Source organism: Accipiter gentilis, chromosome 29 (assembly GCF_929443795.1).
Source record: "Accipiter gentilis chromosome 29, bAccGen1.1, whole genome shotgun sequence".
NCBI lineage: Eukaryota > Metazoa > Chordata > Aves > Accipitriformes > Accipitridae > Astur > Astur gentilis.
In genome coordinates this window covers 6,604,122-6,625,972 of record NC_064908.1, presented here as the reverse complement: position 1 = coordinate 6,625,972, position 21,851 = coordinate 6,604,122, and the positions used below count along the sequence as shown (strand labels likewise).

The 21,851-nt window shown below is 66.9% G+C and overlaps 5 protein-coding genes and 1 non-coding gene across 8 annotated transcripts; 2 read left to right on the top strand and 4 right to left on the bottom strand.

Annotated features, from left to right (window-relative positions):
• Nucleotides 1–106: 106 nt before the first annotated feature.
• SHISA4 (shisa family member 4) lies at nt 107–3,790 on the bottom strand. 3 transcript variants are annotated; one of them, XM_049833199.1, is made up of 5 exons: nt 3,305–3,790; nt 1,951–2,122; nt 1,062–1,195; nt 607–789; nt 107–513 (listed from the first exon to the last, which is right to left on the bottom strand). In XM_049833199.1, exons 1-5 carry the CDS (start codon nt 3,375–3,377, stop codon nt 467–469), a joined length of 609 nt encoding a protein of 202 aa, XP_049689156.1. In that variant the 5' UTR covers nt 3,378–3,790; the 3' UTR covers nt 107–466. The 3 variants fall into 3 exon arrangements, with proteins under 3 accessions (XP_049689156.1, XP_049689155.1, XP_049689154.1); XM_049833198.1 differs by lacking the exon at nt 3,305–3,790 and having other exon boundaries at nt 1,951–2,237; XM_049833197.1 differs by lacking the exons at nt 1,951–2,122; nt 3,305–3,790 and having other exon boundaries at nt 1,062–1,940.
• Nucleotides 3,791–4,623: 833 nt separating this feature from the next.
• On the bottom strand, nt 4,624–10,567 carry LOC126052157 (innate immunity activator protein-like). The gene is made up of 8 exons (XM_049832418.1): nt 10,450–10,567; nt 9,797–9,921; nt 9,587–9,706; nt 9,134–9,365; nt 7,849–7,902; nt 7,366–7,765; nt 6,147–6,723; nt 4,624–4,926 (listed from the first exon to the last, which is right to left on the bottom strand). The coding sequence occupies exons 1-8, from the start codon at nt 10,565–10,567 to the stop codon at nt 4,834–4,836; spliced, it is 1,719 nt and encodes a 572-aa protein (XP_049688375.1). The 3' UTR covers nt 4,624–4,833.
• A 2,639-nt stretch (nt 10,568–13,206) lies between these two features.
• Nucleotides 13,207–14,376, bottom strand: LOC126052363 (probable G-protein coupled receptor 25). The gene has a single exon (XM_049832916.1). The coding sequence runs from the start codon at nt 14,374–14,376 to the stop codon at nt 13,207–13,209; it is 1,170 nt and encodes a 389-aa protein (XP_049688873.1).
• Nucleotides 14,377–14,895: 519 nt separating this feature from the next.
• On the bottom strand, nt 14,896–17,709 carry LOC126052162 (protein FAM107B-like). The gene is made up of 5 exons (XM_049832425.1): nt 17,420–17,709; nt 16,921–16,957; nt 16,184–16,328; nt 15,945–16,083; nt 14,896–15,314 (listed from the first exon to the last, which is right to left on the bottom strand). The coding sequence occupies exons 1-5, from the start codon at nt 17,600–17,602 to the stop codon at nt 15,201–15,203; spliced, it is 618 nt and encodes a 205-aa protein (XP_049688382.1). The 5' UTR covers nt 17,603–17,709; the 3' UTR covers nt 14,896–15,200.
• A 559-nt stretch (nt 17,710–18,268) lies between these two features.
• On the top strand, nt 18,269–20,224 carry TMEM167B (transmembrane protein 167B). The gene is made up of 3 exons (XM_049832163.1): nt 18,269–18,507; nt 19,308–19,439; nt 19,574–20,224. Exons 1-3 carry the CDS (start codon nt 18,441–18,443, stop codon nt 19,654–19,656), a joined length of 282 nt encoding a protein of 93 aa, XP_049688120.1. The 5' UTR covers nt 18,269–18,440; the 3' UTR covers nt 19,657–20,224.
• Nucleotides 20,225–20,864: 640 nt separating this feature from the next.
• On the top strand, nt 20,865–21,161 carry LOC126052539 (small Cajal body-specific RNA 2). The gene has a single exon (XR_007510075.1). It is a non-coding gene; the product is annotated as a small Cajal body-specific RNA 2 (non-coding RNA).
• The last annotated feature ends 690 nt before the right edge of the window (nt 21,162–21,851 follow it).

Sequence of the window (21,851 nt, the reverse complement as noted above, 5' to 3'; positions counted from 1 at the left end):
AGCCACAGCCCCCCCTTACAGCTCCCTGGGGAGGGGCGCAGGGCTCTGCACCCTCCCCAACACCCCCCCACCCCTGGCACAGAGCCACCGAGATGACACTGGGCTGTGGGGTACAAGATGTGGTTTAATGCCGACCCCAGCAGGGAGGAGCTGGGGCCAAATCCAGACGCAGGCGTGCAGGGGTGCGGTGATGCACGGCCCTCGGGGGACCCCCAGACATCCCCCCCATGGGTGCACGGGGCCGTTGGCACCCAGAGCCAGGCTGGAGGCACCCACAAAGGGCCCACTGTGTGGGACAAGAGCCGCCCTGTGCTGCCAGCACGGGGTCATCCGCGGGATGGCCGGGAAGGGCCTGATCCTGCCACAGCCGTGGCACCCTCCCAGCCCCAAGGTGGGGGGACAAGAGTCCCCAGCCTGGCCCCACTGGCCGGCGGCAGGAGGAGGGTGCCAGGGTCCCCATGGGTGCTCAGGCTCCGGGGTAGCTGGGCTGTACTGCGACATAGGGCGGGGGTGCTGCGGGGGGAGCAGACAGGGTGTCAGCCCCCACAAAGCCACCGTGCCCCCCGGGGGAATAGGGGGGTGTCGTGTGTCCCCCCCAGTGCTCACCTGTGGGGTTGTAGACAGGCGGGCCGGAGGGGTACAGTGGGTACTGGGCAGCAGGGCCAGACGGTGGGTACACGGCCATGGGGGTGAAGCCGGGCTGGGGGGGCACGGGGCCCGCTTTGGGGTCCATGGGGAAGGGGGCTGGGGGGGCTGCGGGGGGGTAGCTGGACAGCGGGATCTCCGCACCTGCGGGAAAGACGGGGTGGGGGCTATGGCACCCTGGTACAGGGACAGGGGTGGGGACAGAGCCCGGCTGTGCCCACGGGTGTCCGTGGCCCTCAGGAGGGGGCAGGGGATGGCGGTGGGCACCAGGGTGATCTCAGCAGCACCCACTCCAGTGCCCGCCCCCAGCACCCATATCTCCACACACACACCCCCAAGTGCCCCCCCCCCCCCCAAACCGATCCCCCCCTGCATCCCTCCAGGTCCCCACCCTGCACCCCAAATCTCCCCCCGACCTTGCAAGGGGGTGCGGAGGTGCTGCCGGCGCTGGTACAAGTAGCAGCAGGAGCACATGAAGCAGCAGACGATGGTGGTGACGATGGCGATGAAGAGCACCACAGCCGAGGCGATGCCCGCGATGGTCTTGGGGCTACGGGACACCGCGGGGACGTGGGGGAGCGGGGCCTGGGAGGGGACACCCGGGGCAGTCCCCCCTCCCTGCAGGGTACCTCCCCCCCACCCAGTCACACCAGTGCCCGCAGCACCAAGGGGCACCCTTGGAGCACCCACCTGGGGACCAGAGGGACAGGGATGTCCAGACAAGCACCCAGTGGCCAGCACCCAGCGCCACTGCCCAGTGCCAGTGCCCAGCACCCAGTACCAATGACCGGTACCACTGCCCAGCACCCAGTACCACTGCCCAGCACCCAGTACCACTGCCCAACACCCACTGCCCAGCACCCAGTACCACTGCCCAGGGCCCAGCACCAACACCCAGCAGCAGTGCCCAGCACCCAGCAACAGTGCACAGCATCCAATGCCCAGCACCCAGTACCAGTGCCCAGGCCCAGCACCAACAGCCAGCAGCAGTGCCCAGCACCCAGCAGCAGTGCACAGCATCCAATGTCCAGCACCCAGTACCGGTGCCCAGGCCCAGCACCAACACCCAGTAACAGTGCCCAGCACCCACTGCCCAGCACCCAGTACGAGGGCCTAGCACCCAGCCCCAACACCCAATACCAGCGTCCAGTACCCAGTACCAGTGCCCAGGACCAGTGCACAGCACCCTGTATCTAGTACCCAACGCTCAGCACCCAGCATCCATTCCCCAGGGCCCAGTAGCCAAAGGCAAGCACACCCGGCACTCATCGCTGCAGCTCAGCACCCATCCCCAGCACCCGGCACCTGAAGGCGAGGCAGTGACGCTGCTGGCGCTCAGTGATCAGGCGCATGGGGTCACGGCAGCAGTACCGCTGGTGGCACGTGCCGCAGCAGAAGGTGAAGAAGTCGCAGTCGAAGCCGGGGTGCCAGGAGCCGTTCCTGTCCACGTACCACAGGCAGTCCTCGCCGCCCGCCGCTGGGGACAACTGTCCGTCACCGGGGCCTCGGGGAACCGCCAGCCCGGCCACCGCCACCCCCAGTGGTGCCAGCATCAGCCCACGTCCTCCATCCCCCAAATGCTGTCTCAGGGGAACAGCCCACACCCCACTGCACCCTGCTCTGTGTCCTGTCCCCCCCGCAGCTCACTGCAGCTCGGCCCCATGTCCCCCCCTGTACCCTGGTCCACCCTGTCCCCCGTCCCCTGCTCTATCCTGTCTCCCTATCCCTTGTACCCCACTCCATCCTGCCTCATGTCCCCCCACACCCCACTGCATCCTGCCCCATGGATCCCCACACCCCACTCCATCCTGCCCCTGTGCCACCCATACCCTGCCCCATGAAACCCCATACCCCACTGCATCCTGCCCCTATGTCCCCCCCATACCCTGCTCCATCCTGCCCCATCTGCCCCCGTACTCTGGTCCATCCTGCCCCACACTCCCCTGGATCCTGGTCCATCCTGCCCTTTGTCCCATGTCCCCCCCGACCCCACTTCATCCTTCCCCATGTCCCACCCCCAACCCCACCCCATGCTGCCCCACATCCCTGAGAACCCCACTCCCTCACACCCAGCTCCCAGCCCCCCCAGGCCCCCTCCCTGCCCGGCCGCTCCAGCAACGCCTCCCAGCTCTATTTCTGGCCGGAACCACCTGCGCTCCAGAAATAGCCCCGGGACGAGGCCTGGGGGGCCGCCGGAGGCACCAGGCTTGGGCTGCTTCCCTCGGGGCTTCCAGCTCACTCCCCACCAGCTCCAAGTGGCTTCTCAGGGGTCTTATACGGGGCTCACTCACCACCCAGTGGGACCACGCCAGCTCAGAGTCAAGTGGGGAAACTGAGGCACGGGGCCGGGTGCGTGGGAAGCACCCAAATCCCCTGGGACCGGGCAACCTGGCTCGAACGGCCACTGGCTCCGTGCGCGCTGCTCCCGGGACACCCCAAAAGCGGCAAATGGGGTGCGGTATGGGGGGGGGGGGGGGCACAGTGCCCAGTGGGCCACGTTGGTGCGAGCAAGCCCCGTGCAAAGGGACCGTGTGGGTGAGGCGCGGGTCACGGTCACAGCCGGTGGCACCGGGTCCCATCGCAGGGTGGCACCGGGTCCCCCCCTCCTTCCCCTCCCCTTCCCCCCCGGTGCCCCAGGACCCCCCCCCGTGTCTCTTACCCAGCGAGGCGGCCACGGCCACCAGCACGGTCCCGGCCAGGGGCCAACCGCTGCCGGTGCCACCGGGCCCCATCCCGGGGGCGGCCCGGGGGGGTCGGCGCGGTCCCGGTCCCGGTGCCCCCGCTCAGCGCTGTCCCGGGCGCGGGTGGGGCCGGGCTGGGGCGGGGGGAGGGGGGGAGGGAAGCGGCGGCGGCTGCGGCGCGGCAACGGGCCCGGTGCAGCAGTGCGGTCCCGGTACCGCGGGGCTGGGGCCGGTGCCGCGGCGCTCGGTGGGAGCCCGGGGCCGCTCCCGGGGCCGCGGTGCTCGGTGGAAGCCCGGTGCCGGTGAAGCCCCGGTGCTCGGCGGAAGCCCGGTGCCGGTGAAGCCCCGGTGCGGGGCCGGCGCAGGCCCGCAGTGACGCCGCAGCCCGGCGGCGCTCGGTCGCTGCCCGGTTCCCCCCTCCCGCTCCGCCGCGGCACCTCCCGCCGCAGCCACCGGTCCCGGCCCCCGCCCGCCCCCGCCGGGCGGAGCGGCGCCGCCGGGCCCCGCGGGCTCGGGCACGGCCGGGCGGGGCTGCGCCGGCGAGCGGGGAGAGGGGGCCGGCGGTGGGACCGCGGCCCGGCCCGGCCCCCCCCCGTCACTGCCCTCCCCCGCGCCCCATTGCTGCCCTTCCCCACCCCGGCACCCCTTATTTCCCCTCCCCCTGCACCCCACCTCTTCGTTCGTCCTTGCCCCCCCCCAGCACCCCTCTCCTTCCCCACCCCCGGCAGCCCTGCCTTTCACAGCCCCTGCTCCCCCTGCCCTGCACCCCACCCCTTCCCTGCGCCCCCCCTCCCCACCATTTCCCTTCCCAGCACCCCTTCTCCTACCCCTTCCCCTCCCCTGCACCCCTTATTTCCCCTCCCCCTGCACCCCGTCCCTTCACCCAGCCTTGCACCCCTTCCCCTGCACCCCTCCCCTGCACCCCATCTTTTCCCTCTCCCCCTTCCCTTCCCCTGCACCCCCTTTCCCAGCACCCCCATCCCAGCCAGGCCAAGGGCTCGCTGGGTGCTGGGGGCCATGGCTGGACGGCGGATGCCCCCTGGGCACCGGGGTCACCCCGTCACTATCCCAAGCCCACAGAGGCACAGCTGGACCCCAAACCACTGGGGCCCGATCCTGGCAATGCCAATGTAGCGCCACATCCAGGGGATGGGGGAACCCGGCAGGCGATGGGGCTGGGGACAGAGGCGACACGTCCCGAGGGGCTGGTGAGGGCAGGAGCACCCCAACGACCACCTTTATTAGAGACCAAAGCCCCAAATCGAGGATCGCGGTGGCACCGTCAGCATCGGGGTCATGGTGGCGGTGAGGGGACATGGAGTGGGGGGCCAGCCCCGGCCACCCCGTCCCAGCCCCACGCACACCGGGAGTGCTGGTGGGGGGCGGCCGCGCCTCCCACCTGTGTACCCATGCTGGGGTAGGGGGGCGTGGGACGGCCTGGTCCCCACTGTCCCTGGGCCAGCCAGGCTGTGCCCCCCTCCCGGGGTGTGTGTGGGGGTGTCCACGCTTACACTTGTGTGACGATCTCGCCGTTCTCAGGCACGTAGACCTGCACGGGCACGCCGTCCGGGGAGCGCCGCAGGACGTGAATCGGGGGCGCCTGCGTGGGAGAAGGAGCCCGTGGGTGCCGGCCCCCCTCCCCGCACCAGGGCAGCACCCTGGGGTGCACATCCCAGGGCAGGGGTTGCGGGGGGGCTGTTTGCAGGGACACAGCTGCAGGTCCCGGCTTGCCCGGCGTGCAGGTCCTGACTGTCCCTTCACACCGTGCCGGTGTGCTAAGGTCTATGGCATGCACCCATCCCGGTAGGACCCCCCAGGTGGAGGGCAGGGACCCAGCCCCCAAAATGTCTGCAGGGACCCCCCTGCCCAGGGACACCCTGCTCCTGCCCCAGGGACCCGCTTGGGAGCCTGGGTCCTGCTCATAGGACCCTGGGTATGACTGGAGGGATCCGCATGGGCCCCCAGTCCTGCCCCAAGGACCCCCTTAGGATCCCGCACCTGCCCCAGGGACCCTCATGGGACCCCAAGCCCAGCCTGTGGGACCCTGGATCTGCCCAGAGGGACCCTCAGAAGGTCCCCATCCTGCCCCAAAGGACCTTCAGGGACCTTGGTCCTGTGGCCAACACCCTCACAAGACCCTGGTCCTGGCTGTGGGACCTCCTCAGGACCCCAATCCTGCCCTAGGGACCCTTCTGGGACCCTGACCCTGTCCCAGGGACCCCCTTAGGACCTGGTCCCGTCCCATGGGACCTTCACCAGTCCTATTGCAGGGACCTTTAGGGGTCCCCAGTCCTGCCCCAAGGGACCCTCACAGGACCCAAATTCCCCCGCAATCCCCTCAGGACCCCAATCCTCCGAGTGGGACCCAGTCAGGACCCTGGTCCTGCCCCAAGGGCCCCCTTAGGATCCTGCATCTACGCCAGGGACCCTCATGGGACCCCAGGCTTGGCCTGTGGGACCCAGGACCGGCCCAGAGGGACCCTCAGAGGCTCCCCATCCTGCCCGAAAGGACATTGAAGGACCTTGGTCCCATCCCCAAGACCCCTCTGAGACCATGGTCCTGCCCCAGGGACCTGTCATTGGACCTCAATTTTTCCCCATGGTGAATTTTTCACCATTTCCCACTCCTGCTCTGGGGAACCTCATGAGACCCCACCAGAGCCACTTGTCCCTGAAACACCTCAGGGTGACAACTCATGTCGCTCAGTCAGCCTGAGGGCAGCACCCAGGGGATCCCCATATGGAGACGAGGACCACAGTGCCCCCCACCCTCCCATGTCCCCACTCCAGTCCCTGTACTGGCCGGACCCCATGCCCTACCTGAGCCCGTGGCAGGACTCCACGGGTGGTGGGCACGTCCCTGGTGGTCCCACCACGGGGTCCCCGAAAGGCCCCTTGCCGGTCAAGGGAGTGGGGACGGGCACCCCGCAGCCGGGCGCGCTGGTGCCACGACTTGAGCTCCTCGGTCACGGCCGCCTTGGAGAGCCCCCGGCCGCCCGCCGGCGCGTAGTCCTTGAGCGAGGGGGTGCGCACGATGCGGCTGTGCGAGGGCACCAGGCGTTGGTAGCGTAACGGAGCCAGATCCTGCTCGTAGAGGAAAGCTGGGGGGCCAGCGGGTGGCAGGAACCGGTGGGCACCCCGGGGGTAGTAACCAGGTTCGGCGAGGGGCGGCGGGACCGGAGGGCGCGGGAAGGAGACGTCGGGGCTGCTGCTGCCTGGGGAGGTGGCGTGGGAGATGCTGGAGAGGTCGGAGATGCTGTCGTCGGAGCCGGAGTGGTGTGTGGGGCCAGGGGTCGGGATGCAGGAGGTGGGCACCGTCACCGTGTAGTACGTGGGGCGCCGGCGGGGTATGGCACTGCGGCCCCGCGGCTCGCCAGGCTGCCAGCACGCTTCCACCCTGCGGGCAGGAGGGCTGCAGCTGGAGACAGACCCTTCCTCTCACCACCTGCCCAAAAGTCAGGGCAAGCCAGGAAATGGGTGGCCAAGGGGTGCGGGAGGCTGAGCACCCCATGAGTGCAGGGTGCAGCCTCCCCACGGGGTTAGCTCCAGCTTCCTCCCCATGGGATTAGCTCCATCCTCCTTCCCATGGATTTATGTCCATCCTCCACATAGGGTTATCTCCAACCTCCTCTCCACAGGGTTGCCTCCATCCTCCCCATAGGGTTAGTTCCATCCTCCCCATAAGGTTGTCTCCATCCTACCCATAGGGTTAGTTCCATCCTCCCATTGCTGTTGTCTCCATCCTCCTCCCCATGGCTTTAGCTCCATCCTCCTCGTGAGGACATCTCCATACTCCTCCCCATGGAGTTACCTCCAATCTCCTCCCTGTGGGTTTCACTCCATCCTCCCCATGGAGTTATCTCCATCCTCCTCCCCATGGATTTAGCTCCATCCTCCCCATGGGATTATCTCCATCCTCCTCCCCATGGATTTCATTTCATCATCTCCATGGGGTTATCTCCTTCCTCCTCCCCACAGGGTTATCTCCATCCCCCTTTGCAGAAGCCCTTGTGTGTCCCCCGCCATGCACAGGACATACCTCAGGGACTGGGACTGTCCCCGCCGGCCCGATGGCTCCGGGGTGCTGGGAGCGCTGGAGCCCGCCTGCCGGCACAACACCAGGGTCCTGATGGGGACGAAGCGGTAGGGAGGGACGTCCCCCGCCCTGGGCGCTGGCGAGGCTGCGGGGTCAGGGCTGCTGGGGGCCGAGGGGGCAGTGGGGACGGCTGGCGGGGACCCAGGGTAGCACCGGGAACCCCGGGTTTCCCCATCCCCGGGGTCAACGCCGGGTTTTTTGGCCTTCTCGTAGGGTCTGTCGAGGCTGGTGTCCCGCCAGGGGCTGGGGGGGGCTGGCGGGGGCCCCGACCCCTCCTCCTCAGCGGGTTCCTCGGGGGATGGGGACCCCCGCGGGGTGGCAGGTCCCGACGGCCGCGTCTCCTCTGCGGGAGAGATGGTGGGTTGGGATGGAGGGGACACCTGGGGGGCACTGTTCCCCCCCCCCCGGTCCCCACAGCCCCCTTACCCTCCTCCAGCAGGACGGCGTCCGACAGGGAGCTGTCGTCGGAGGCACTGAGCTCTGCGGGGCAGGGGACGGGTGAGAACGGTGCCGGTGCCGCCGGCGAGTGCCAAAACGCTCCCACGGCACCCGCCGCCACCCAGCGCGTCCCCGGAGGCCTCCGCTCCCCCTCTCCCACGCCGCCTGTCCCGACACGCTCCGGGACGGTGGCGGTACCGGCCAGGCCGGCTTTGCTGAGCTGCGTTGCCGGCACTGCAGGCAGCTCCCAGCCTGCCCAGGCCGGGCAGGAGGAGGGGTGCTGGGCAGGTTTGGGGGCACCAAGAGGGAAAGAACCACCATGTCCCTGGTCCTTAGGGGCTGATGGAGGGCGGTGAGGATGGAGCCAAGGCCAAGGCGCATACAGGGGCGAGTGGGGACTCGCTTGGACAGCTGCCACCGGGATGGGGACATGGCAGACGGGCCAAATCCTGCCACCTGTTGGGGGGCACTCACTGGGGCTGGCAGATCAGGAGGCAGTCATGGGGTGCATTCAGCAGGGATGAAGTATTGGGGTGCATTCATGGGGGTGCATACAGCAGGGATGGTGTATCGGGGTGCAATCAGCAGGGATGAAGTATTGGGGTGCATCAGGGGGGTGCAATCACTGGGGATGAAGTATTGGGGTGCATCAGGGGACTGTAATCTTCAGGGATGGTGTATCAGGGTGCATGCACTGGGGATGAAGTTTTGGGGTGCATTCACAAGGGTCCAACCACCAGAGATGAAGTATTGGGGTGCATCAGGGGGGTGCAATCATTGGGGATGGTGTATCGGGGTGCAGTCAGCAGGGATGAAGTATTGGGGTGCATTCACTGGGGATCACATATCAGGGTGCATTCGTGAGGGTGCTTTCAACAGGGATGAAGTATTGGGGTGTGTTCACCAGTGTGCATCTATTGGGGAGAGCATATTGGGGTGCCTTCACTGGGGGTGGGGGGATTGGGGTGCATTCATGCAAAGAGCATATCAGGGTGCATGCACCAGGGATGGCATTTCAGGGAGCATCCAGGGGGGTGCATTCACAGGAGATGGGGAATTGGGGTGCATGCACTGGGGATGGGGTATTGGGGTGCATCCAGTGGAGTGCATTCACTGGGGATGGAGGATTGGGGTGCACATGCCAGGGATGGCACAGCGGGGTGCATTCACCAGGGACACCCAACCAAGCTGCACCCATTTCCAGCTCCCTGACTTCCAGCATCCCCCAAACAAGCCGCCACCAGCCAAGAGGGGTGCACACAGGAGGGCTCACCCTCGGCAGCATCGGTTCCACCGCCGGCAGGCAGGGGCCTTCGACCAGCCAGGAGCCGTCGCTGGTTGAGGATGTTCTCCAGGTCCTTCAGCTTCTGCTCCTCCAGCAGTGCCGCCGTCTGCCGGCGCTTGCGGAGCCGCTTGCTGATGTTCTCCTCTCGGCAGAGGCGCCGGGCGGCCTTGGCGATCTGCAGCTGGAGTGCCAGGTCCCGCTCCAGGGCGCTCAGCGGGTCCTGGGGACGGAGGGGACACGCTCGGCACCCCACCACCCCCCATCACACTTGCACGCTAACGAAGGCTTTGTCTAACGAGGGGGAATATGAATTTCTTCCACGGGATGGTGACATCTCTGGGTGATGCTTGGGCTTTGCCAGCAGCTGCAGGATGGGATGGGATGGAGAGGGGTCCCCACTCTCCCCCCCCCCCCCCGCTTGCACCCCAGGGAGCCCCTCACCGCCCCACGCAGGACGAGGGTCTCATCCAGCTTGAAGGCAGCACCGATCCTGCGGCGGACCTTGGGGGGCTTCTCGCCAGCTTTCAGGGGGTACTCGCGGGGCAGCGTTCCCGTCAGCTCCTGGGGACGGCACGGGGACACTGAGCCGCTGCCGTGGAGGGGGGGGGGGGGGGGGGGGTCGGGCAGGGTGTCCCCCCCAGCCCCGCTCACCGCCTCGCGTAGGCAGAGCCGCCGCAGCTCCTGCACGCAGCCCTCCAGCCGGGCTTCCAACGCCTGCTGCTGCCTGCGCCCTGCCTGCGCCCGCTCCTTCAGGGGTGACACGGGGCTGTCGGGGCCTGGGGACGGACGGACGGACGGATGGAGGGACGGGCAGGCAGATTCCTGCTGAGATGCACCTGGATGCCCCCCCCCCCCACCTCCCTGCCTCAGTTTCCCCCAACTCCAGAAAGGGGAAAAGCAGCCGTGAGCTCCCCCTGCTCCGCACACACTCACCCCCCAAGCAGCACCCATGGGTGTTCAGGCTCCCCTGAGGCAGCCGTGATTTCCCAGCGTGGGGGGACGACGACACACACGACACATGGGGAAGGTTTCGCCCTGACTCAGCCATCCCTGAGTGAAACCCGGCTGAGTCAAAGCCGGTCGAGGGCCCCCCCCCCATGCTTGGGTGCCCTCCCTGAAACCAGGGGAATCCCCCATTTCCTCAACATCCCCCCCGCGAGGAGCTTTTGTGTGTCCCCAGGGTGGCCCCATGCACTGAAGTCCTCCATTCTCAGCTGGGGGGGACATGCTGTAAGAGCACATATGGGGGATGGGGGCACTCCAAGACCTTCCCTCCCCCCCCGAAATACGCCCCCAGCGCTCACCCGAATGCAGCATGATCCCACTGTCGGTGTCGCTTGCCTCCCCCATGCCAGGCCGGGACCCTACGGGCAACAGCGGGGAGATGCCTTGTCCCCACGCCACCCCCCAGGCAGCACCCATGGGTGCAGCCCCCCCCGCACTGCCCCCAACCCTCAGCATCACCCCGTCCTTCCTGGCCGCCGCCAGCTCCAGTGATGGCGGCGGGGGGAGGAAGGCGAGGCCGTGTTTGCTTTGCCTGCCTTCTTGTAGGTCCTACGATAAACAAAGGTGTGCAAACACGTGCGTGGCAGCCAGGGTTGCCTGGACGAGACCCATCCCGGGGGCAAAGGTGGTCGGGGTGCGGCGGGGGGGGACGACCGGGGGGGGCCTCGCTCCCGCCCTGGCCGGTTTCACTGGGCGCCTCTCCCAGTTTTGATTTCTTTTCCGTCCGGGCTGGAGGCGGCTCCCGGGCTGGGGGCGGCCACCGGCCCTGGGAAAGCAGATCCCCTCCCAGCACCCCAACAACCCCCTGCTCTTGGGGGGGGGCAAACGGGTGGGAGAGGGGCAGGGGTGTTGCTCGCCCCTGCTTTTGCATTGCTTTGGTGCCTACCGAGCCTCAGTTTCCCCCAGACGCTCCACGTCTGGGGGAAACTGAGGCAGGGAAGGGGGGGGGGTGCCCAGGGGGTCCGCGGCGGGGACGGCGGGCGATGCCTTACCTGGGCGCTCGCCGCCGCTGCCGGCTCTGCTGCGCCCGGGACACGGGGACGTGTTTTGACTTGAGGCGGAGGGGAGGAGCGGGTGAGCAAGACCTTCCCTGGCTGCCGCCGGCGGCAGCACCCGCGCCCGCGCCGCCCCACGCGCCCCGGCCTCCACCCCACGACGGACGACGACGGTGAGGGCCTGCCTGCCTGCTTGGCATGGCACAGCACCATATGGCACTGAGTGTGGTGGTGTGGCAAAGTACAGTGTGGTGTGGTGTGGCACAGTATGGCATGGAAAAGTATGGCATGGCACAGCACATTATGGCAGGACACAGCACAGTATGGTATGACATGGTATGGCACAGCACAGTATGGTATGGTGTGGCACAGCATGGTGTGGTATGGCACGGCATAGCACAGAGGTGCAACGTGGCACGGCACGGTATGGCACAGCGTGGCACTGAGTGGGGTGGGGTGGCACCGTACAGCATGTGGCATGGAAGAGTATGCCAGGGGAAGGCACGGCATGACACAGCATGGCATGGCATGGCACGGCATGGTATGGCATAGTATGACATGGGACAGTACAGCATAGTGTGGTATGGTGTGGCACAGTATGGCACGACATGGTGCAACTTGGCACAGCATGGCACTGCCTGGCACGGCCTGGCACAGCACAGCCTGGCACAGCCTGGCCCACCATGGCACAGTGCCAGGTGGAGGCTCCATCCCCAGTGCCAGGCAGGGCCGGGTCAAGCACAGGGACACTCACCCTGTGCCTGCCATGGCCCATGGCCGGGGGATCTCCCCTGGGGTTGGTGTCCCCAGAATGCCGGGGGCAGGCAGGGACCCAAGCCCGTCAGTGCGGGCAGGGTGGGAGGTTGGAGGTGCTGCCCTGGCACTGCCACCACCGTCCCTTCCCTGGAGCAGGAACCCACGGGGAGCCAAGGCAGCCTGTCCCTGTCCCTGTCGCCATCCCTGTCCTGTCCCTGTCCCAGGCAGGAGGTGACAGGCGAGGGTCAGAGCAGGGCAGTGCCAGGACGTGGGAACGGCACTGCCGCAGCCGCCGGTGCAGTGTGAGATGAATCAGGGCGGCTGGCACGGGTGAGTCGGCCACATCCTGCGCTGCCGGCGTGGGGCAGCTGGTGGAAAGTGTGTCTCAGCCCCACGGGACGGTCCCACAGCCTGCGAGGACGGGGATGAGAGGGCAGGGTGCAGGCAGGGTGCACGCAGGGGAGATGCAGGCAAGGGCTGCAGGCAGGAGAGGAGCGGCAAGCGTGCAGACAGCACAGGTGCAGGTGGGTGAGATGCAGGCAGGGATGCAGGCAGGAGAGGTGCGGGCAGGCTGCAGGCAGGGTGCAGGTGAGGGTGCAGGCAGGGAGCAGGCAGGAAGAGCTGCAAGCAGGGCAGGCACAGGCCAGGGGTGCAGGCAGGGTGCAGGGAGGAGAGGCGCAGCAAGCGTGCAGACAGCAAAGCCAGCCCCAGGCAGATGCAGGCAGGAGTGCAGGCAGCAGCAGTGCCCTGCACCTCCACAAACTCCCCAAAACCTTCCCCTCCACCCGCGGCTTCCCTGTGTCCCCGAGTCCCTCTGTGACTGGGGGGGGGGACGACACGGACATGACACCCCGTCTTTGCCGCAGCCACCCCTTGCCCAACAGCACAAGGCGGGGGGGGGGGTGGCAGGAAGCCCAGCAGCACCAGGAAAGGGCAGATTTGGAGTAAAAAGGCAGATTTGGAGAAAAAAGGTTTTTTTCTCAGTGTGGCCCCACGCCAGGCAGAGCTGCTGGCAGCCCTGCTGGCACCGAACCCCCCCCTTCCCCCCAGCGGGCGGTAAAAACAGCTCGAAGACTTAAATACTTCATTAGTGATAAGGCTAAATTTGTATTAATTGGGATTAAATTGGAATTAAACCCAGGTTCTTGCTCCTGAAGCCATCCCTTATGAAGAGCATCCCTGCGGGGGGCGATGGGGCAGAGGGGGTTTATCCTGGGGGCCAGATGCTGCCTGCGCCGGGGCTGCGGGCAGACCATGAGGCAGCAGCTCCCTCAGGAATCGCACCGGGATGGCTTGGACCCACGTTTACTGCTGAGGACCAGGTGGGACAGGGGGGACGGCGGTGGCACCCAGGGACGCTGGGGAGGAGGGGGGAGGACTCACCCTGGGGTGGTCCCGCAGGACCCCCAGTGCCAGCTGGAGCTCGGTCCTGCTCCTGTGCCGGGGTCCGGCGGGGGTCTTGGTCCGGATCCAGCCACCAAAGAGGAGGCTGGAGTCGGTGGCGGAGGAGGGGGTGGCCGCGCCGGGACCCGTCCCCAGTGCGCGGGGACTGAAGAGACATTGGGGACGGCAGCGTCTGTCCATCAGGGCATAGACAAGGGGGTTGACGCAACTGTTAACGAAGGCCAGGCAGGTGCTGCCGGCTACCACCCACCTCAGGGCCACCTCCTGTCCCTGGGACAGGACCAGCGTCCCCTTGGCAAGGAAGAAGAGCAGCACCTTGCAGGCGTTGAGGGGCAACCAGGAGCAGAGGAAGGCTGCGACAATGGTGACGATGGCACGGTGGGAACGCCGGACGCCCCTGCCCAGCCGGACGTGGCGCTGGAGCTGGCAGTAGATGGAGCAGTAGCAGAAGGAGATGACCCCCAAGGGCAGGAGGAAGGTGAGGAAGACCATGGCCAGGCTGAAGTCCTCTCCATCTTCATCCCAGCAGTCGTCCCCATCCAGCTGCCGGTACACCAAGGATGGGGCACCCAGGAGGAGAGACACAGTCCAGATGATGCCACAGGTGACGTGGACGTGCCTCTGGGAACCCATCATCTTGGTGTCCAGTACCTTCCTGATGACCAGGTAGCGCTCCACGCTGAGGGCGGTGAGGAAGAGGATGCTGGAGCAGCGATTGACTGCGATGGCATAGCTGCTCACCTTGCAGAGCCCTTCACCGAGCAGCCAGCGGTTCCCCCGTGCCCCTGCCACCACCCAGAAGGGCAAGGTGCAGATGAAGATAACATCGGCCACTGCCAGGTTCAGCACAAAGGTGTCCACCATCCTCTTGCCCCCACTCTTCTTGGCCATCAGGACGATGACGAAGAGGTTTCCCACGAGGCCGAGGAGGAAGATGAAGGAGTAGAGGATGGGGATGAAGACAGTGGTGAAGAAGACCTCCCACCTGGAGAAGACCTCCTGGTTCCCCGTCACATTGGTTACTGGTGGGTAATCGTAGTCGGCCGAGCCGGCAAGCTCCTCAGGAGCCATGGCAGTGGCCAGATGCCCTCCCCGGTGCCCAGGGTGGTGCTTGCCGCGCCCAGCGGTTGGGTTGTTGATCTGAGCTCTGCTCAAAAACAGCGTCTCACACTTCCTTTCCAACAGGGCAAGGGCTGCAGGGTGGAAGGGGCAGGAGGTGAAGCATGTTTAATTTTGGAAACAGAAAAAAAAACACAACGAGAAGAAAGAAACCCCCAAAAAAGGAGTGGTGGAAAGGAAGACCGGGGGTGGGGTGGAGGAAGGCTTTGCGCCACCAGGTAATGGCTGAAGGCCTTGGGTGGACACTAGCCAGCATCTGGGCTGGTGGGACCACCAGAAACCGAGCCACTGGCTACCAACCCACCCTGCAGCTTTCACCATGGCTTCTCTCCCTCCCCACTGCAAGCCGTCAACCCAAGCCAATACCACCCCATCACTGTCCCCGTCCCCATCTCCGTCCCCATCCCCGTCCCCGTCCCCAGCACATTTGCATCAAGAAAACCAGATGAAAGCCTTTATTTCATGGGTTTTTTTGTCAGAGAGAGATGGAGCAGGTGCAGGTCGGGGTGAGACCGTTGCCCGCCACCTCCCCATGCCGCCCCCGGCGCTGCCCTGGCTCTGCCAGCTCATTCCAGCCCTTGGTGCGTTGGTTCTCACCGCTTTGGGGACGCCGAGGCAGTGGTACCCACGGCCGCCCCCGACCACGAGCTCTCCCAGAATGACAGCGCTCGGTGCCGTTCCCAGCACTGGGATGTGCTGGAGATGGGGGGAGCCCGGTGTGCCGCCATGGCGGGGTCCAGGGGCAGCTGTCCCCGCTCTGCCGGGCCAGCTCCTGCTCACATCTGCCAGGCACCCGGCTCCGCCAGCTTCATCTTCCTCAGGCTGTCCCGCACCAGAAGGAACTCGGGGCGAGGGCCTGGATCTGGCCCCGCCGCTGCCTCCCGCTCATGCTGCGGTAAGTGGGGCGCAGGAGGGACAGGCATGGGTCCCGGTCTGGGTCCCCTCGACTGTCCCCACAACCCAGCTATCTCCTGACCCGGGTGTCCCATCAACCCAGGCTCCATCAGCCGTCCCTAAGATCTGGTCGCCCTTGACCATCTCTTGACCTGTCCTTCCAACCCAGCCTCCCCCGGCCGTTCCTCAACCCAGCCGTCCCAACAGCCCGGCCATCACCCAACTGTCCCCATGGTGTGGACTCCTTTGGCCAAACCCCAAATCCGTGGGGCAATGAGGAATGGATGGGGGCTGGAGGGGGGGAGTGGGTGGATGGGGGAGGTGGATGGACAGATGGATACATGGACGGATGGATGGATGGATGGAGGGATGGATGGACGCATGTGTGCATGAAGGGAAGAAAGGATGGGTGGATGGATAGACAGATGTATGCATGCATGAAGGGAGGAAGGGATGGATGGATGGTGGCACAGGTGGATGAATCCATGGATGGATGGAAGGATGGAGGGAGGGATGAAGGGTGGATGGGTGGATGGAGGAGGGTGAGGTGAAGGCAGGAGGTCTGGGCTGAATGTAGGGATGGATGGCTGGCACAGAAGGATGGGGGACAGAGGGATGGCACAGACCTCCTCAAGCCTCTGGTGCCGTTTCCTCAGCTGCTGCTCCAGGTCGGAGGGGGGTCCCTGCAGCTCCTCCCTCAGCTGCCTTAGCCGCCGGCTCTCCAGCACCCGCGGGAGCTCGGCCCTGTGCCGGGGCAGGATCCCCCTGTGGGGACAGACAGATGGACTTCAATGGGGCCACCCCCACCTGGCCACCCAGCTGGGGACTGTCCCGTCCCCACGCCCCGGGTCCCATCCCTGCTCACCTGCTGTGGCTGAAGAGCAGCTCCCGGTGCAGCTCCCGGTGGCTCTGGGACTCCCGCACTGGGTTTGGCACCTTCCTGGGCTGGATGAGGCCCCCGTGGCCATCGGTGGCCATGTGCGGGGAGAGAACATCACTCCCGTCACCCTCTGGAGGGGTAGCAGGGGTCACAGGGGGATGAGGTCACCATGGGATGGGTCACTGGGGAATGGGTCACCAGGAGGGCTGCGGTCACCCATGGGAGAGGGTCACCAGGGACGGGGTCATTGGGGTGTGGGGTCACCACGAGGGATGGGACAGCCTGGGACAGGGTCACCAGGGGATGGGGTGACGCTGCCTGGGTCCTTCACGTGGAGCCACATGCCAGCACAGGGCAAGATCCTGGACACCAGCCCCCATGTCCCCCAGCCTGGGGGTCTCGGGGTGTCACAGTCTGGGGTCCCCACATGCTGTCCCCCAGCAACTGGCACCCTCCAGGATCCCGTGCCCAAGTGTCCCTGTCCCTATCCGCAGGCCTCCCTATGGTTCCCATATTCTCCCATCATCCCTTGAGGTCCCCGTCACCTCTTGGGGTCCCCATTGTCCCTTGGGGTCCTCATTATCCCTGGGGTCCCCACTGCCCATTGGGTGCCCATCACCCCTCAGGTCCCCATCACCCCACAGGTCCCCACTGCCCACAGGGTCCCCATTCCCCTGGGCCCCACAGCCCCAGCCCCATGCCATGGTGCCAGCAGCACCCACCCAGCACTGCGCTGCTCCTCGGGGCTTTGTCGTCACCCTGGCAAAGGCAAAGAGCAGGGTCAGAGAGGGACACTCGGTGGGTCCCTAGCTCCAGGTCCTCCCCAGGCTGGGGACAGAGCCAGGTCCCTCCTCGTCACCCCCATCCTCCCTAGCACAGGACAGGGCACAGCCATGGGTTCTCCAGGGCTGGACATCCTGTGTCCATCCATGGCTGTCACCCATGGGGACCAAGTCACCCCCCGGTGTCCCTCCCCCCTGGGACCTCAGGGCTGGCTGTGGTGGGAGGGAGAGGAGAATGGATATCCACCACGTTAACTCTGGAACCTAAGGATGGCAAGGGGTCCCCAGGCTGAATGCCAGGGGTAGGAACATGGAGAGAGCCAGATGTTTTCCCTGGGGAAATGTCTCAGGGTGGCCCCTGTTGTCCCATCCCACCCCTAGCACGGGAGATGGAGGGCCCAGCCCAGGACTCGGGGGTGGCCAGGCTGCCACCACTCACCCTCTTGCTCTGGAACAGCCCCATGTCCTCAGTGCTGGCAGTCCTTGTCCCCACGCCTTGGGACGCCAGGGACGCAGAGACATGGGCCGGGTGCTGGCTCCACCGAGCCCGGCTGTTCTCTCTGTGTGCTCCACCGGTGATGGTGACAGTGACGGCGGCCCCACTCCTATCAGCAAAAGCCATTAAGCCCTGGGATTAGCCCTGACAGGGCTGAGAGGACGGTGACACATGTCCTGCGCAAGGCTGGTGGCACCGTGCCCGCTGCCACTGCTGGGGGCACTGGTCTCACTGGGGGCACTGGGATCTGCTGGGGGCACTGGTCCCACTAGGTTGTGAGGGTTATTGGGGGGGCTGGGGAAACTGGATTGGGGACTGGGTGCAGTGGGGATTATGGGGGGTGCTGGGAGTTACTGGGTGCACTGGGGGTTATTTGAGAAACAGGGTTTGTGGGGGGGACTGGGATGGGGATTGGGTGGCACACGGAGTTACTGGAGACTGGGGATTACTGGAGGGACTGGGATACTGGGGGCACTGGGGGTTATTGGGGGACCCTAGTTACTGGGGGACTGCTGGTTACTGGAAGAGCTGGGATGGGGACTGGGTGCTCTGGGGGCCATGGGGGCTTATGGGGACACTGGGAGTTACCAGGGAGCCTGGGGGTCACTGGGGGCTGGGATGGGGACTTGTTGCACTGCAGAGTTACTGGGAGGACTGGGTGTTACTGGGGGACGGGGTGCACAGGGTGAGCGCACTGGGTACACTGGTAGTTCCTGGGCGCACTGGGGGTAAGTGGGGCCCGGGTGCACTGAGGCTGGTGGGGCGAGTACTGGGCGATACTGGTGTTGCCCCCCCCAATAGGCGCTCGATTGAGGCTGCCTGCTCTCTCAGGCCGGCTCGATTTCCCCGCCTGGCGGTTCGGCCGTCGGCTGGCCGCGCCTGGCTCCATCGGCGCGCGACTGGCCGCGCCTGCGGATTCCGGTGTCGCGTTGGCCGCGGGGGGGGGGGGGGGGGGGGCCCGCGCATGCGCAGCGCCGCCGGACCGGGGAGCTCGGTGGGGGTCCCCGCTGCCGCCGCCGCCATGACCAACGGTGAGGGGCGGCACGGCGGGGGAGGGGCACGGCTGCTTGGGCACCTCAGGGTCCCCCGGGGCGAGGAGGGGGTGACCGGTCACTGGGGCGCCGGGTCGCTGGGGCGGGGCGAGCTGGGAGGTCTGGGTGCCTTTGGGGGTGGGGGTGGGGTCTGGGTCCCCTGAGGGTGTGCTGGGAGGTCTGGGTGCCTTTGGGGGTGGGGGTGGGGGGGTCTGGGTTCCTTGGGGGGGGGGGGGCTGGAAGGTCTGGGTGCCTTTGAGGGGGTGCTGGAAGGTCTGGGTGCCTGTGGGGGTGGGGTCTGGGTCCCCTGAGGGGGTGCTGGGAGGTCTGGGTGCCGGTGGGGGTGGGGGGGTCTGGGTTCCTTGGGGGGGGGGGGGGGGGCTGGAAGGTCTGGGTGCCTTTGAGGGGGTGCTGGAAGGTCTGGGTGCCTGTGGGGGTGGGGTCTGGGTCCCCTGAGGGGGTGCTGGGAGGTCTGGGTGCCTTTGGGGGTGGGGGTGGGGTCTGGGTCCTCTGAGGGGATGCTGGGAGGTCTGGATGCCTTTGGGGGGGGCTGGAAGGTCTGGGTGCCTTTGGGGGTGGGGGTGGGGTCTGGGTCCTCTGAGGGGATGCTGGGAGGTCTGGGTGCCTTTGGGGGAGGGTGCTCAGAGGTCTGGGTCCCTGAGCAGGGGGAGCTGGGAGGTCAGGGCCCTCCTCGGATTTGGGGGGTAGCTGGGAGGCCGGGGTCCTTTGTGGGGCTGAAGGTGGGAGGCCAGGGTGCACCGGGGTGCCGGTGGCCTGGCCCCGCTGAGACTCCCTTGCAGTGTACTCGCTGGACGGGCTGCTGGTGTTCGGGCTGCTCCTGGTCTGCACCTGCGCCTACCTGCGGAAGGTGCCACGGCTCAAGGCCTGGCTGCTCTCCGAGAAGCGCGGTGTCTGGGGTGTCTTCTACAAGGGTGAGACGGGACCTCTGGGGTCCGGGATGGGGCCATGGGGATCCGGGATGGGGGCACGGGGGTCTTGCCCCAGCCCCAGGCAGCCTCCGTGCCTACCCCAGCTCACCCACCCCCCTTCCACCCTGACCCCGCAGCTGCCGTCATCGGCACCCGGCTGCACGTGGCCGTGGCCGTCTCCTGCGTCCTCATGGCTTTCTACGTCCTGGTGGTGAAGTGACCCCATGGGGACCCGCCGGGAGCGGCAACGACGACGACCAGAGACCCCGGTACCAACCCCAGCCACCCCGTTGCCAGCCTGGACCCTGCCTGCGGTGACTCTGGGGAGCCGCCATGGCCTGGCATCCTGCTTAAACCCACGTTGTACCCCTTGGCGGGGCCGAGCAGCGACGGGTGCCACCGAGCCGCCTTTAAGCTGTTGGAAAGGGAGTTCCTGGGCAGGCGAAGGGCTCGGAGTGCCAGCCCCTCGGTGAGAGAGAAGATCCGGCCGTGCTCTGTGAGCACCTTCTCCCAACGCCGAACGCTGTGTCCTGGCAGGACTCTGGCCCCCCCAGGGCTCACAGGGGATGGTGCGGCCCCCCCCACCGCAGAGACTGGGGGGCTGAGGGGGGCGGGCAGGGCCCCTCCTCACCTCACCAGTGGGATTTCCCTACTCCTCTGGAGGGGAGTGCATGGGGTTCCTCTGTGGGGGTGTCCCCCCTGTAGCTGCGAGGTGTGTAACCTCCCCCCCCCCCCCGCCCCAGTTTGTAAACGCTGGACCATGACGTGCAAATAAAGTGGAGGTTCCATTGTGGGCAGCCTTGGCTCCCTTCCTGGGGGCAAGGGGCTTCTGTGGGGCTGGCTTCCATGGGGTGGGTGGTCCCGCAGAGGGAGGGGGCTCATGGGCCGGGTCCTGCTGCCCCACAGGGCCAGGAGGGATTCAGCCACTGAGGGAGGGATTGGGGGGGATGAGTGTGCAAGGCATGCACGCTGCCTGCCTCAGCAGGGGAGGAGTGTGCAAGGCCACGCACGCATGTCTGGTGTTTGGGGGGGATGGCGTAAGGCCGAGGTGTGCTGTGTGCACACACGTGTGAAGCCGGGCACACTCGCACCCCTGTGTGTGTGTGCCCTGGGGTGGGGTGAGCGTGCAAAGTGAGGCTGTGCGCAGACGCGTGTGCAGCACGAGCACGCAGGGCCGCGGTGTGCGTGTACACGTACACACACACGCGCGCGCGCGCGCGCTCTCCCGGGGCACAAGTGTGCGGGGGGGTGCGCGTGCCCCGTGCACACACGGGGGGGGAGGAGGGGGGGTGGGGGTGAGCGGGGCGGGTCCTCCCGCCGCCAGGGGGCGCGCTGGGGCGGGGCGGGGCCCGCACCGCCTCTTCCCGTCGTGCCCCGCGCGACCGCGGCATAAAATGGCGGCGCGGGTGGGGTGAGCCGGCCGCGCGGGCGAGTGAGCGTGTGTGTGCCTGTGCGTGTCTGTGCGTGTGCCTGTGCGTGTGCAAGGCCTGTGTGCTTGTCGGCGTGCGAGGCGGGTGTGCGAGGCGCGCGCCAGACCCCCCCCCTCCCCCCGTTTCCCCTACACGTTGATCTTATTCGATCGGCCGGGCCGGGCTGGGCCGGGCCGAGGTGAGAAGAACGGCGCCGCGAAGCCCACGGGCGCTGTGCGGCGGCCAGCGGCGGGCGGGATGAGTCGATCAGATAGGCGAGGCCGCGGCCGCTGAGCGCCCTGCGATTCTGACCCGCCGCCGGGCCCAGACCGCCGCGCCACGCGTGGGAGCGGGGCCGCCGAGCCCGTGTGTCCCGGCCAGTACGGTCCCGGCCCTGCGAGCGCCGTGCAACGCGTGGGAGCTCTGTGCCGGGCCCTGCGGCATGCAGGGGCTCTGCCAGCACCGTACAACACGTGTGAGCCGTGCACGGGGCTCCCCCAGCTCTGCAGTATGCAAAGGTTGCATGCAGGTGCTGCAAGCTTTGCCCAGGGCTGTGCAAGCGCTGTGCAAGCCCTGTAGTGTGCAAGGGCTGCATGCCAGGCTCTGTGAGCTTCACACGGGGCTGTGCAAGCCTTGTGGCACGCAAGGGCTTTGCACAGGGCTCTGCGACCACAGTGCAACACGTGTGAGCTGTGCACAGGGCTCTCCCAGCCCTGCAGTGCTTGAGGGCTGTGCGCAAGGCCATGCCAGCTCCACACAATGAGCGTGAGCTGCCTGTGGAGCCACGTGAGCCCTGTGGCGTACAGCACCTGTGCGTGAAACTCTGGAAGCTCTTTGCCACGTCCGTGAGCTCTGCACCGGGCCGCACCAGCACTGCAGCGTGCAAGGGCTTTGCACGAGGCTCTGCAAGCTCCGTGCAACATGCCTGAGCTTCGCACGGGGCTGCGCCAGCCACATAGGCCCTACCTGTGAGTGTCACACAGGGCCACACGAGCGTACAAGCCCC